A 14,801-nucleotide genomic window follows, 5' to 3' on the forward strand; every position below is an offset into this window, starting at 1 on the left:
AAGAGCTTGTGCTGTATTTTGATCAGTTTTATAATTTATGAGAGTTTATGCAAAAGTTTTGATCTGGATGAACCAAACAATAATGGATAAAGTTTAAATGGAGCAATATATTAATTGATTGATCGCTTCGATAATTTGAAAGAAAAAACTGACATAATTCGATTCTTTGGCATACAGTTTATTTCGGAACAATATTATAAAGGGTTCATTAAAATGAAATGCAGTCTGTTATTTTTAAATATATGTGTGTCGTGTCGTGTCTTTATTTTTCAAACAACCAAAAATCTACACGTATAATATATATTTTCATAATTTATTCGCATATAATATATGTTTTTAATGTATATACTTTTATTTGAATGAATACAATATATATTTTCATATTCATAGAGATGATACTGGCTGAGGCATTATTACTAGTGTTGTTCTTCTTCATTGTATTTTTGCTTATTTTTCTTTTTATTTTCTTCAATTTTTTCATTTCCTTTTTTTAACAAACTGCGCGCACGCGCCGAGCGAGAGAGGTCGGTCGGTCAAGTAGTAGTTTTTCATATCATCGCATAGTTTTTGTTAGTGTCAGATGCGCGCGCATGCGCGCTCTTACGGGTAGTAGTGCCGCATCGTGACGCACGCGCTCACGTCCAAAAAACACACACGCACTCCGCGCCGAGGGGCGCGCGACAGCCCCCGCGGGGGCCCGCGGGGAACGGGGGCACACGGCCGGGGGGCGGCCGGCAACGCACGCACGCATCGCCACGCACACGTAAAAAGAGTCCGCGCAGGGGCAACTGGGGGGCAACTCCTTGCGGCGGGCGCGACTCGCGCGCTACCACACGAAACACATCTATCACAACGGGAGCCTAGGCCTGGTTAGTTGAGTTTACTTTTTGCTCGTCTCAAATTATTTTTATTATTTTTTTGGTTACATGATTTTTTCCTTTCCTTTTTTTTGTTACTTAATAAGCGTTTGCATTATTGAGAGTGCGCGCAGTGCATAATATCGAGTGGCAGGAATGTATCACATTGTATTGCAGTGCTGGTCGGCGGCGCTACGGCCGCCGACACCGGTGCAGTTAGGGTGCGAACGAACCAACGAACCAAAGTCGTCTTTATTGCTGCGGGTGCAAAACCCTGAGACAGATTAATCGGCCGGGAGCCACCGCGTCGCGCCGCCGGCTCCGTTTGACTCACGCGTTGCCGAGCGGGATGCACGCGTCGAAGTGCGAAGGAGGGAGAAAGAGATCGAGAGAGTGCAACGAGCGGCGTCCCGGTCGGCAGGCGTGCGGCGTCCGAAAGAACGTGGCGGCATCGGCGGCGGAGGCCCCCGCACACGAGTAAATTTATTTTTATAAGTTTAAAAGAAAGGTCGACGTTTGGGCGCGCGCCGTGCTAAATGCGTGGGCGCCGGACGCGCAACCCGCGTGCCCGCACGCGGCCACCAGTGGCGCGTCAAGCACTGGTCGGAGGCTCAGAGGATGACGCGGCGGTGTCGGAGCGCTCATCACCCGACCGGTCTTGCAGGCCACTGGCCGTCGGCCGCGGCGGGCGGGGCGGTCCAGCCTTGCGTGCCCGGCGTGCGGCGGCGGCGGCGGCTACACCAAGACAGACACATCGACGACTAACACCTACGGACCAACATCGAGGGGCGGCCACTGCAGCGGCCGCTGTGAGGCTGGCGGCCGCCGGGGCGGCCGCTCGCGAGAGACAGGAGCGACACGGAACTAGGGCGCATGCGGGCTGGTCACGCCGGTCAAGGAGTTGCGGGCTGAGTCGAAGCTCATGTGGGGACTGGGGACACGGGCTCCGCGTCTAGCGGCCCCGCGCCCATCGGAGCAGGGCGTCTGCCAGCACGTCCAGGTGCGCTTTCGTCTGAAACACGCGAGATGCAGAGCAAATTAGCCAATTTTAAAAACAAGCAAATTATCGTGGAAACCGAGAGATTTAACGCATGCACTTAAAAGGAATGTTAATTAAACGGTGGAAGAATATATGATTTCTAGATCGTTTTTTCACAAATATCCTCACGCAGTCTTCAAAGTTATTTTCCTTCTAGATTGTGTTGTTTGTAGGAAACATTTAACATTGTTTTAAACTGCCTTAAAAATTTAATCGATTTTTTATGAAAAAGGGAGGATGACACGCACGGTGTCACAAATTTTGTCACTATAGCTCTCTATTTGACAAAACTCAGCAATGAGTGTGCAGATTCCGTTGTTTTTGTGCAAAAACAGTCTTATACTAGATAAATTAAATCGATTTAGTCTATCTAGTGTTTCAATAAAAAGATCCCAGTACGGGGGAAGTAAGGTGACCTGCACCCATTTTATTTTTCTGTTATTGAGACACTGAGTTTTTGCGAGTTGTTCACTATCAGAGGTTCGCCCATCTCAGAAGAGGTGAACCGATAAAAATCTTCATCGGACAAGAGTCATAGAGCTCAAATTCGATTTCACAGTAATGTTTAAAGACACATATATAGAGTCACTCAAGTTAAAATCCAGCTATAAAAGTGTAAAGCTTTGATTTACATTTTTTTCTCTGAACTTGACCTTAAAAAATTTCCCACATTTGTTAACTACGAATGTCCCGAACTATCTTTGATTGCATAGAAATATCTATTTTAGGTAAAAATTCAATCAGATCGAGTAAGATGCAAAATAATCTGTTTAATAATAAACGTTTAACTGATTTTGATTTGTGTCCTATTTTGGCAACATAGTTTAATCGTCTAGTGTATTGATTTAGATAGTTTTGGTTACAATAGAGAGCCTTCAATTTTATTCCAAAATTGATCAACACTCCTGGGAAGTAATGGGTCGCACGCAGGTACCGATGCCCTTTCCAAGTAAATTTTTCAGTTATCAGTCCAATTCCCAAGTCATAATTCAGCTTAACGTGGGTCGAATAATGCAGAAACAATCCATTTATTTTCAGCACTTCACTATTTTCAACATAATTAAGAACCATTGATTTGTTAATTATATATCCATAAACCTTTTGATTGGATTAATCAGATTGCATCATTGAAAATTAAGGCAGTATTTAGTATTTACCCTTTGACGCAACTCGCTGTGTATGGCATTCGAGGAAATTCCATTAACACAAATGTAGCAGCTATTTCTAATTGCTCAACCCACACATGCTGTAAAACTCGTGAAATTCGCTAAGTATTATGTTCATCAAAGGTGTGCATATCAAATATATTAAATTTCAACGGTTTCAGAGCCGTGTGAATGGGAATTTCTAACGCTCAAGACATTATCAATACACTCGTGCCGTGCTATTTTCAAACTACGCATGCCTAAAGATCACGTTCAAAAGGGCACATCCCTCTGCGTCATGGCCATACGATATTAAAGCAAGAAAGTCCTCGAAAGTCCGCTCGAGTTTCATGAATGGAGGCACTTGCTGCGTCTTTTCTCACGGCCGTCAGCATTATTCATGTTCCTCTCAAAAATTTAATCCTCTTTCGCTCTCTGCCACCCGTGCCGCGCTGATTAAATTTCGTAAAGATTACGTTGAGCCGCGAGCCATGAAATTGCCGTAAAACGCGATTTCCCGACCTAACACGGTCTTTCGATCTCTCTCCACGAGCACAAGTGAACACCGGTTCCTCTATCCAGGCGAGGAGCAATTAGGTGGCAGCTAATGACAACCTTGACATTTAATTTACGCTGGGTTTTATGCAAACGCAACAAAATGCTAATTTTGCTGCTTCATTATTCACTCTTCACGGGAGCAAATTGCCGACAAACGAGTCGCCGTGTGTCACTTGGCAAAAGTTCATTATGCCTCCGTTTATGAGCTACCTGGCGCGACGCTACTGCTTTTACGTCACACGCTAAAGAAATTTTCGTTTCGTGCCCAGCAAGAATGCAGCTCGTTGTGTATTATCTTTTCTGCTCTACCTCTTTTACAGCATTTGATTTACAGTCTCTTTAAGGAAACCATAACACGTAAATTACAATCGTAAAATTTTATTTAATAATTTTTAGTCGTCTCGAATTATTTAGTGTTTACTCACTTAGGTCAATGTGGATCAATATTACATGAAAAATGGGCTTTGCTCATGGGATCTCTTTTTCCTTTTGTAGTTTAGAGTAATAATAAAATTGAAACGTTCCATTTAATAAAAAAAAACTAGGGACTTTTATTGCATTCCCTGTTTGGGTGGCCAAAATGTTATCGGGTGGTTGAACAAAAAGCTAGGTTGAACTAAACTTCATCGACTTTTATCGCCAATTTGAACAGATAAAAAGTCTATTTACGGAGCAAGGATTGTTCACAATTAATAAAAGCGAAGCCTCCTAAACTCGGCTGGCTGAAAGGGCCGGGAATCTATAAAGGCGATCGTAAATTGGCTCAATTGGCGGAAAATTGGACGCGAAGCACACAAGAGTTGGCCGGTCGTTGATGATTCTCGCACGTGCAGCAAGGGGTGCGCACAGCAACAAAAACATAATTCGCCCCCGGCCTGTGGGCGGCCTTGTCTCGAGTTACCAGCAGTTTGCGCCTTGCTAAAGCTATCATGACGGTAATAATGATATCAATTGGGTATCAATTTGCCAATGCGCGCGCGCGTGTGTATCTGTTTGTGTGCACGAGCGACCCAGCAGTACAAACAAAATTCTATTGATTCCCGAGCGCAGCGAGGGCTATTTTTGCCATTCAATTCCATCAACAGCATCCTGGTTGTCCAAACATTTGCGGCAGCCAGCCAGTGAGTGAGCGAGGTACAGGTGTTTCCCTATTGTGTGCAAGGAAGTCGAAAATGATAATAGCCTGCCCGCCGCTCGAATGACCAGCGGAAATTGAAACGCTCTTCTCGGCCTTTATTCCGCCGCATTCCTAGAACGAAATTTTCACATTTCGCAATTTTCCGAGGTGGTTGAGTAGTTGCTATTTGAGCCTGGTTTCCGAGGGCAAAAACGAGCCGGCAGACGCTTCCTTTGGAACTGTATAATGTTTCAAACAGAAACTCCCATTGGGAGTCTCGATTTGTACAGTTTTTGTTTGAGCAGCTTATTTTGCTGGTGAGCGTCAAGCGACGTTATTGAATGTAATTGAGGGAGCTCAAAGCATTCCACGCCAAATTACAACCAAAGGCTAGCATGGGGTCCACCTTCTCGGAAAGTCTGGGCAACGGGCGTCGCGAGGCCGTAAATAGGAACATTCATTCTCCTCATTTCTCTTATTCGTTCACAACGATACATGAGTGTAGTTGAGTTCAGAATTCAAGTGTAAACATTTTAGAGTGATTGTTACACATGAAGGCTTTTTCTTATAAAAAATAACATCGGTTTTTTTTTTGTTATTCAAGTAAATTACACAACACAAAAAAAATTTAATAATATTTTTTGCTACCTCCGCATTCTTCCATTCTCGCAGCTCTTATTTTGTAATGTTGTATCGTTCCCAAAAGAGGAGTAATTTTGAGTCGTACGCTGTGTTGTCTATGTACGCATATATGAGACTATGATTTATTTTTATTATTTTAATTTTCCATTTGGAATCATTATAGTGGTCAAGTGTTAAAAATACGTCTTTATTTTACGACGCGGTAATTACTTTTAATCCAGGAATAGTTTATAATTAATGCACGCATTAATGAAAAAATGACAAACATCTTATTGGCTTATGCGTTTAAATTTTAATAAATAAACTTTGCGCTAGCAGTAATAAAAATTGATTGAAGTGCTGGGTAAGCTTTGTAAACCTTGTTTAATTTAAGAAATTTTTTCATTTCTCCTCAATTTACAGAAATTAAGGTTGATGTAACGCAGGTAAGTCCGTTAAAGGACACAAAGTTGATTAATTTGTAAAAATGTTTTCCAGGTAATCAGAGTTTTTTAATCCTTTGTAATACCTTGTGAGAGCTTACAAACCTTTAAACAACTTTTCCTCCTGCGTTATCTATTAATATACATGAAAAGCACTACTTTCTTTTGCGCGAATGCATGAAAAAATAATGAGGTTTATCGTGGACGCTCTATGTATTCCGAGTTTCCTTTCCGCGCGATGAGAGCTCGTCTCTTTTTCAGCCGAAAAATCGGTTGACCAAAAAGTTTTGCTGAGAGGAGGAGTTTATTCAAAACTTTTCGCATGAACACTTAATGAGCTCCGTTTGAGACGGCGACTCGAGCACAGGCGCGAAACTTTGAGTAATCTCGTCAAAGTTTTGGAAGCGCCTCTCCTCGTCTTCCACTGCACTCTCCCGAATAAATCCCAGGCGTTGGCCATTTCGACTGTTGTGACAAGCACGTAGCGCACCAATTCAAATTTTATTGACCAACACCATTTTATGAAGCTAGAGTGCGAGCAAATACGCAAAAAATCGTTTTGAATCACACCATCAGAGCGGGAGCATTAACACTTTTTACAGCTCGCTTGATCAGTTTCGCGCCGCCGCGACCAATAAAAACAAATGTGAAAAGCGCGCGACCGCCCGTCGCAGTGTGCGTGTTCTCCAGAAAAATTCGTTCGATCCACCCATTAAACTGTTTACGTTATCGGAGCCTACTGTTTTGTAAACTACCAACGGGGTGGTCGGGTTTCACGTGCCGGGTTCCGGCCATAAACTTAACTAGTTCCTTTGCTTTGTAACAGACGTGAAACTATGGCTTAAATTTCAGCCTGAAGGATTTAAGATACCATAACTGAGCACGTTTCATTCAATTTTGAAATAAAATATATGGCTCTTAAGGTGGATCAGAAGTGAATAATTCTGCAAAATAATTTTTCCTTTACTTAAAATATATGCTCAGAAAATTCGGAAAGAGCTTAAATTTATCAAAGTTGCCTGAGAAAATTGGCTGCAAAGTTTGCATGCAAATCAATCGGCAAGAATTGTCTTCTTACTCGAAATAATAATGTGTTTCGTCAGAAGGGAAATTTACCCCGTAATTTGCACATCGTTGGATAGATCCCGACGAGGAATCAAAATCAAACGAAAAAAATACTACTTACTTTATAACAGTTTAATTTTTCGAGAAATTTAGCAAAATCTGAAATTAAACTGTTTCTAGGTAAAAATTTGATTTTTGCACAAAGTTGGGATAATTATTCAAACTTTCAAGTTGATCAACTGCTTATTTTAGTCATCAATTGAAATTAATTACAAAAATTATTATATATCTTGTTACGGTCAAACAAATGGGCCCTCTATCTAACACATGATTTCCTCCCTTGCGGATCGAACTTTTCTCGCTACGCAATCACAATAACCGTTTTGAAGCAACAGCTAGAACAGGAAAAGCCAGCCGCCACAACAGTAGGTGACAAAGGCAAGTTAGCTAACTTGATCGCTGCTAATGACGATCAGGGCTGCTGTTGTGTCAAAAGCAGACGTAAGGGATTTTCGGTGAGGCCCTGGGCAGCGTTATTCGCGAAAATGACCTCGATAGGCCACAGAAGGCCGCCCGGGGCCGTTAGTTGCATTGTGTCTACGTGACCGCAATGCTGGCTGTCTGCTGGCAATAATTAAATATCATTTGTACGCACACGAGCGCTTCTGCTCGAGCGACTTGTTGCAAAAGCCAGCGGGCTGGCAGGCCAGAGATCGTTAAAACGGAAAGGGAGTGCAACAATAACAAAAGGATGCAATAAAATGCAAAGCAGATGCAAATGAGCACCGCGCGCGCTTTTTGTCACGAACGTGGCTAAGTTTCATCTCTCTTTACATTTTCATGAGCGCTCGAAACTGCTCACTACAGTAGCATTAGCCACGTTTCGACGAAATAATGAATGTCGAGTGAAATCTAGCGATCGAGTGCTGTTTTTACACGGTTTTTGAGTGAAACTCATTAATCTCGCACTGCTTGTGACGTTTGTGCCTTTCATTGAGACCACCCTCTCCTTGAACATACTGCCTTAATTAATTTTTCAAGTGTTTTACTCGGCGATTCCGTGTCGAACGCTTTCAATTATTTTTAGAGCTTGACGAAAGCGAGATTAGCTACTGCGCAGAAGGAAATGGAACGCGCTTTTACCGGCAAATGGCTTTTTCGTGCACCGAGAAATTTATAATTTACGCTCATAAACACGACAAGTTGCAGTGTTGTTAAAAATTAAGTAAATTTGATCACAAAATGTAGTTAATACCCGTTAAAGACAATTGTTAGTAAGGAGAGTAATTAAAAAATATTTACCAAAGAGCTAATGCGCATTTAGTGGCATGAGTAATTTTTATGTAGCCTTGGAAATTCCATTTTGTAAATCAAGGCTATTTCAATTTATCCAAGCAAATTAGATTAAAAAAATTGATTTTTTTCTGTTGTACGATTATAAGATAACGTTTATAATTGACAATTTACTTCCACTCTCAACCTTCAAAATTAAAGCAATATTAATCAATATATATATATATATATATATATATATATATATATACTTATATTGATTATTATAGTAAAAGAAACATCATTTATGTGAACGCAGAAAAAATATTGAAATTTTAATTTACGTAGAGGTACAGATCTGCGATGAGCTACTCAGGATGGGTTGTTATAAGCTTTTTAATAAAAATTTGAGAGAAAAATTGGACAGTATACTAATCAATTCTGCGTAACTCCGCACATTTCGTATCATTTGAACTTCATAAAAATTATCTGTGTATGCATTTATTTATTTATTTATTCTTGTTTAGAAGAATCGATTGCGTGATGAATATAAAATTGGCCCACACTCTAGTGTAACATTTTCTTCAATTTCGATTGCCCAACGGTGTTTGCCCTTTACTATATAAATGCAGCAAAAGAATGTTTGTTAACTAAAATTCAAATTTCTTAACTTTGGAATGTAATGATGTAGCTAATATTTGATTTATTCATTTGTGACTTTTGACATGTTTGAAATGTTCGGACAGCACGAGTGATATTACAACGTTTTACCGAAAAGATATACGCTAATAAAGAACAATTTCAATTCTAACAATTTAAATATTGCTTGAACTGTTTTAAATAGTCATCGACACAAATATGCAATTTTTACACATTTTCCGTCAATGCCTTGATATGTATAGAAATTTTGGCAGTGAGTGAATGGCTGATATTTCAGCCTAATTGAAAGAAAAGGAGCCAGTGGCAAGGAGTGAGATTTGTCTTGGAGAGTAGGCGTTTTTCTTGCGTATAAAGACACACATACACATCTTTTGCAAGATATTAAATCCCCATACAGAATAATAATAGAAACACGCACAGAGTAGCCGCCAGCAGGGCACACAATTTTATTCTGTATGGAAATGTGATAGCGCGCCTCTGGTCCGCTCACTAGAGCGCCCGCAGAAAATGCTTTATCTGCGTCTTTTTGCCAAGCCGCCGAGAACGAAACGGAGGCGGCAGAACGAAAAAGAAGAGGAGGAGATACGATTATTGAGCTGCACAGCAAGAATGCCCTAGTCCATAAAATTCGATATTAAATTAATACAGCGGCGGCAGCGGCTGCAAAGGAGGGCGATTTCGCAAAATCGTTCACCCGCCGTTGATTTAATGAAAATAGAACAGCTCGTTGGGCGAAAAATTTGCGAGCGCCTGACTGTGAAAATAAATTAGATGAAATATTTGGAGGCAAGAAAAGCATATTGCATGTAATTGAAAAAAGCAGCCAAGAGCTTCGAAAGCAGCGGAGAAGAGCCAGCAGCGTTTTACGAGAGAGCTTTTTTTATTGCAACGCCCGTCGTAAAAGTTAAATTAATTATCTCTTCATTTGGGCGGCGAGTGAATGAAATACAGCGGCACTCTCCAGTTATTAAGCGGCGCGCGTTTCTTTTATTTATTCACGTGCGAGTGGCGCGTCAAAGGCGCGGCCAAAATAATAAATTGGTCGGTTTCGCTGCTGCTGCTGCTGCACCCCAGCACGTTTTAATCCCTTTCCCGACTGCCCGCGTCTGCCGGTTTAATTAACGAAATGCGCCGATTGTGTCGGCTCGAGACTCGAGACTGCTAGAGTTGTCATACAAATTTGTAACAAGTGCCAGACTCTCGACGTTGCCTGCTGGATGCAATTTCGCCGCTCAGCGCGCGCGTCTCCCACCCACCCACCCGCCCGTCCGTCCACCCGCCCGCTACTTCGTCTCGTGTATTTTGTCTTTTGAAGTGAGGTAACGAAAGAGCCTTCTCTTTTTCCGCTGAAAGGAGCTTAAATTAAGAGGCTTTTTGTTTCGCCATGTCGAGCAAGACGGAGATGGCAGTCAAAGACGAATGTCATTTGATTATATTCCCATCCTCGGTGAGAGTGGCAGAAGAGGGCAATATACGGACTTTGATTTCGATTTGACACAAGCGACGCCCACTGTGAAAATCCACAGCGACGAATTGGTTGGACCTCACACGTCCCGCGGCCAAATTAACTTTGCTTTTTTGCAAGCAGTTTTACAAAGCCTGATTTTGAAAATAATTAACCACAAATAAAATGGATTGCGAATTTTTTTATCTCATTTGATGACAAAACGAACCGTTTGGTTTGGAATTACGCTTTTTAAACCAGGGTTTGTGTTGTCCATGAGTTGCCCTGCTAGCACACAACAATAAACAAAGTTAAACCTAAAATCGAAACAAACAGACACAAAAGGGGAAATCTGTTAAACGGACGACTGATTAATCCGCTTACGATACGTTTTGTTTAATCCTGACAGGTAAATTCGCTGACAACGCGGCACAAATTCATTTGATGAAAAATTCATTAGAGCTCTCGGAAAACGGTCATACTCTCAGCTGAGAATAAACAAAAAGCGCACCATCTGGCAGCTGCAAATGCAAATCCTCTTTTCCAATTAAGCAAAGCAAAAAGTGGAAATCTGCTGCTGCTGCTGCTGCTGCTGCTTGGCGAAGCAAGCAAGCGTGCGGGCGATTTTATTATTCGGCATAATTTAGTGTGCACGCTCTCGGCGACAAAAAGCGGCGGCGGCGACCGAGAGAAAAAGATTATTGTAATCCGCGGTGGTGGTTGTTTTCGCATGTGACGTCAAGTGGGGAACGAGCACAAAACACATCACTATCTCGGTGGTGCTTTCGGGACGGGGGGCCATTTGTAGCCGAGCGAGAGATGCGATCAAAGGAGCCGAGAGAGATTTATGGGCATATGCAAATACCACCGACAGTCGGAGTCGAGGCGAACGAGAAAGCAAGCCGGGACACTCACAGTCTTGTAGAACATGCAGGCCTGACGGTCTTCATCCTCGCCGTTGGGACAGTCGATGAAGCCGTCGCAAAGCACGTGGTCATCGATGCAGCGGTAGCGGCCCATCCTGTCCGGCGTGGGACACGCGAACCGCTCCATGCCGTCCTCGGCAGGCGGACACTCTGTAGACAGACAAACAAACAAAAGGAATGAGTAGGGGCAGGCAGGCAGGAGAGCGATGGCCGTATTTTGCAGACTGGTGGCGATAAAAAATAATAGCAAGGTGCGGCGCCAGTCAGGGGCGAAACTTTGGGAAAAGTTTGGCGCAATCGATCGCGCGGGGGCCCGCGGTGGTCAGATAGCCGTGCTGGCTGCATGAATCGGGCGAGGTGCGGTTGGTCGGTCGCTCGATCGGTCGGTTCATAGAGCGGGGCCCTGCTCACTTGCTTCCTTCCTTCGATCCATCCATTCACACCGTCGGTGCCCTCTGACGTCACCGGGTCGCGCTGACGTCACCCAGTCACCCACCGCCCGCCCGCCCACCCGCCCTGCCGCTGCCCTCGGCCCCGAATAAATGCGCCAGATTTATAATCGGCTTGTTTACCCCGGAAAGTTTCGAGACGAAAAAACAAAACGATTCGTCTTCGGCGGCCGCCGCACATCGCCGACTGCGAAACTTTTGCGGCGGCCGCCTAATTGGGATTTATTATTTTTATTGTTAAGCATCAGGTGAAACAATGGGAGGCGAGCGAGCGAGCGAACGAGAGAGAGAGAGAGAGAGAGAGAGAGAGAGAGAGAGAGAGAGAGAGAGAGAGAGAGCGGCAGCCGCCGAGTGAGAGAGAGCGAGCGAGCGGATGACGCAAATCGTGACGCGCGAACCCGGCAGCCAATGGCGCAGAGCCCTCCATATCGAGCGTCCCGCCGGGGCCCCGGTTCGGGCCCCGAAACCCAAAACGGGGCCCCGGCTTACGCACGTGCAAACAAGTTGCAAGCCCGCGACGACAACACAGCCTGACGTCAGCGTTTTGGCAGGCGTTCAAAAGGCGCCACACAGCCGCCAAGAACGGTGGCGACGGCCCAGCCAGCAGCAGCCGGGCTCGTCTCGCCGCCGCGAGCGCTGCGTCGCCCCTGCGTCGACGCACCCCCCACCACCGGGCCCAATTACTCTCGACGCTGCCACTTATTTCGAGCGATGCGAATTCACTCGGCCGCGCCGGCGACGCACCAAAAGTAAAAGTCGCGGCCTGCCGCGTGTGTGAGTATGCACCACCGGCAGGGGGCGGTCGCTTACTCGCTCGCACAAATGTATGTATGTTCGTACGCGACAATAATAATAACAACAACAGCAGCAGCGGTGGCGGTGGTAGCGGCACCACATCCGCGAGTAAACGTCCAATTATTTACGATACCAGTGCGGACGGAATATTTATTGGTGCATATTTTTGGCGGCCGTCGCAGAAAATGGATGAAGGAAGAGGCAGGCCCAAGGCAATGATTCATCTCTCCAAGGGAACATATTTCTCGTCGATTTGATGGATTTTGTATGTTTTAGATATTCTTTCGCCAAGTATGTTTTCCTGTGGAGTGTTTTTCAAGAGGAATATTACCATAAAAAAGTCATTTACTAATCTCCCTCTTGATGAATTGGCATTAGAAAATTGCGAAAATAAATATTTAAATTGCTAATTAAATTTTTGTAAACCTATTTACAGGGAAAAACATTTTATAAGAGATTTGAGATCAAAATTTCACCACGTATAATAAAAATCCGTATTAAAACTAAAGCCGATGTTAGCTTTGCCTGGCTGAAAAGTTTGTTTGCATTTCTAAGTCTCTTTTGTTTAATTTGCCTGTTTACTCGTATGTTTCTATTGCTCATTTATCTAATCATTCTGTAATCCAAACATAATTTTTCTAAGCAAAAATTAAAGTTCGTTTGGCCAGGATTTCGAGCAATGTAATTGGCGAGGGCACGATCCAAGCTAGACTTTGCCACTTTGTGGTACAAGTTATGCTGTCCATTGGCACGCGGGTCTCTTTTAACCGGTTTTAAGTCGCAAAGGGCGGCGAAATATGTTTTCTGGCACAGCCGCGTCTTATTTTCGCCAGAAAGCGGCGGGCTGGCTGGCTGGCGGGCGGTCGGGCGGGCGGGCAGCGGAGCGAGCGAGTCGCACGTCCACAAACATGCTGCGCGCGAGAGCTAACTAACAGAGGAGGTGAAGCCGTGGCTGGCTGACTTTTCTGGCCGGCGCCCAATTCCTGGCGGCAGGTAGGCTCCGGTGGCGGCCCCGGCGGCGGCAGCGGCCAGCCGGGCCAGGGCTGGGAAAGGTGCAGGGACAACTGTTGATTCGCTCACCTATCTGGGGCACGTCGTACTGGCGGTTGCCCCTGGGCGATCGCAGCAGGAACTGGGAGTTTCCGGTGCCCAGGGAGGCGATCAGGTGGTCGGCCTGCTGCTGCTCGTCGCTCCGCTTGTGCCACGCGGCGGCGGCCGCCTCGTCGGTCCGCAAATCAGCGAGCCAGTCGCGCTTGGAGGCCGGCTTGGAGGCGGCGGCGGCGGCGGTTGCGGCCGCCAGAAGCAGCAGCAGCAGCGCGAGGGTGGGTTGCTTCATTGCGGAGGGTGGATTATTTCACTGGACGGCAGTCACGGCGGCGGCACCACTTTTCCGGTCGCGTGTCCGACATGCTGGCCCTCGGGTCGCTCGCCTCGGTGTGTTGCCTAGGTGGAAAGGAGGGGCGCAGCGCCAGCACAGCGACACCCACGCTGGAAAAACTCGCCAGGCTCCGCTCATGCGCCCACGGCCGCCTCCATCGATTTTTCCGCTGCACCTTTTCAGAAAATTATTCAACAGTTGCCCCCGCATTTTCTTGCTTCCCTCCGCCGCGTCCGAGCGCCGTTCAACAAGTCGGCCCCGTCGCGGTGGAATCGCGTGATCGGGGCCACCGACGCGCCAGCTACGCGCCATGGCCCGCGGCCGCCGCCGCCGTCGCTGACACCTCTCTCTCTCTCTCTCTCCCTATGTGACGGCCGCGGCAACGACTGGCGCTCGTCGACCGCCTTTTCAACGCCACCGCCGAATCGACAAGTGCGTTCTGCAAAAATGCCCGAAATCTGTTTCAATCTGGTATCTATTTTTTAAAAGGCAGAGCAGGGTAAAAAATCAAGACGTTTAAACGCACTTTGTTTTCAAAGTCACGAGACAAAAATGTCAACTGTCAACACTTTAAATTGTACTCCCATCGATCATGATGAAAATGAGAAGATGTCAGAGTGCAACATATCTCAGACCTGCTACAAAGTGCCATGAACAATAAATATCAATAATAATAATAATTGGCTACTTATTGTTTCTCATAAAAGGGTCCATAATTTAGTGTTATAGGGAACATAATGATAGGCTTAATTTTTGGCCAGACCAAGACTAGTTAGTCTTCAGAAAACATAGTAGCAATGCTCTGCGAAACTAAAAAATGCTCATATCTCATTTATACATGAGACCACGGCTCATCTCACGAATTATAATAGGGACATTATTATTCATGACGAACTTGACACTGGTGTTGCTGATTTCAAATTACGCATTAATTTAATTTAAAGCAATTTAAAGCAAATGATAAAAAATCGCGTTCTCTTTAAAAACAAGACATTAAAAGCTGAAATTTTGGTATGGGAGCAGACATTGGGA

At 44.8% G+C, this 14,801-nt stretch overlaps 1 protein-coding gene across 1 annotated transcript; it reads right to left on the reverse strand.

Annotated features, from left to right (window-relative positions):
* Positions 1 to 228: 228 nt before the first annotated feature.
* LOC135947869 (uncharacterized) lies at positions 229 to 13,849 on the reverse strand. The gene is made up of 3 exons (XM_065496841.1): positions 13,472 to 13,849; positions 11,137 to 11,297; positions 229 to 1,869 (listed from the first exon to the last, which is right to left on the reverse strand). The coding sequence occupies exons 1-3, from the start codon at positions 13,725 to 13,727 to the stop codon at positions 1,810 to 1,812; spliced, it is 477 nt and encodes a 158-aa protein (XP_065352913.1). The 5' UTR covers positions 13,728 to 13,849; the 3' UTR covers positions 229 to 1,809.
* Between the last annotated feature and the right edge of the window lie 952 nt (positions 13,850 to 14,801).

Source organism: Cloeon dipterum, chromosome 1 (assembly GCF_949628265.1).
Source record: "Cloeon dipterum chromosome 1, ieCloDipt1.1, whole genome shotgun sequence".
Lineage (NCBI taxonomy): Eukaryota > Metazoa > Arthropoda > Insecta > Ephemeroptera > Baetidae > Cloeon > Cloeon dipterum.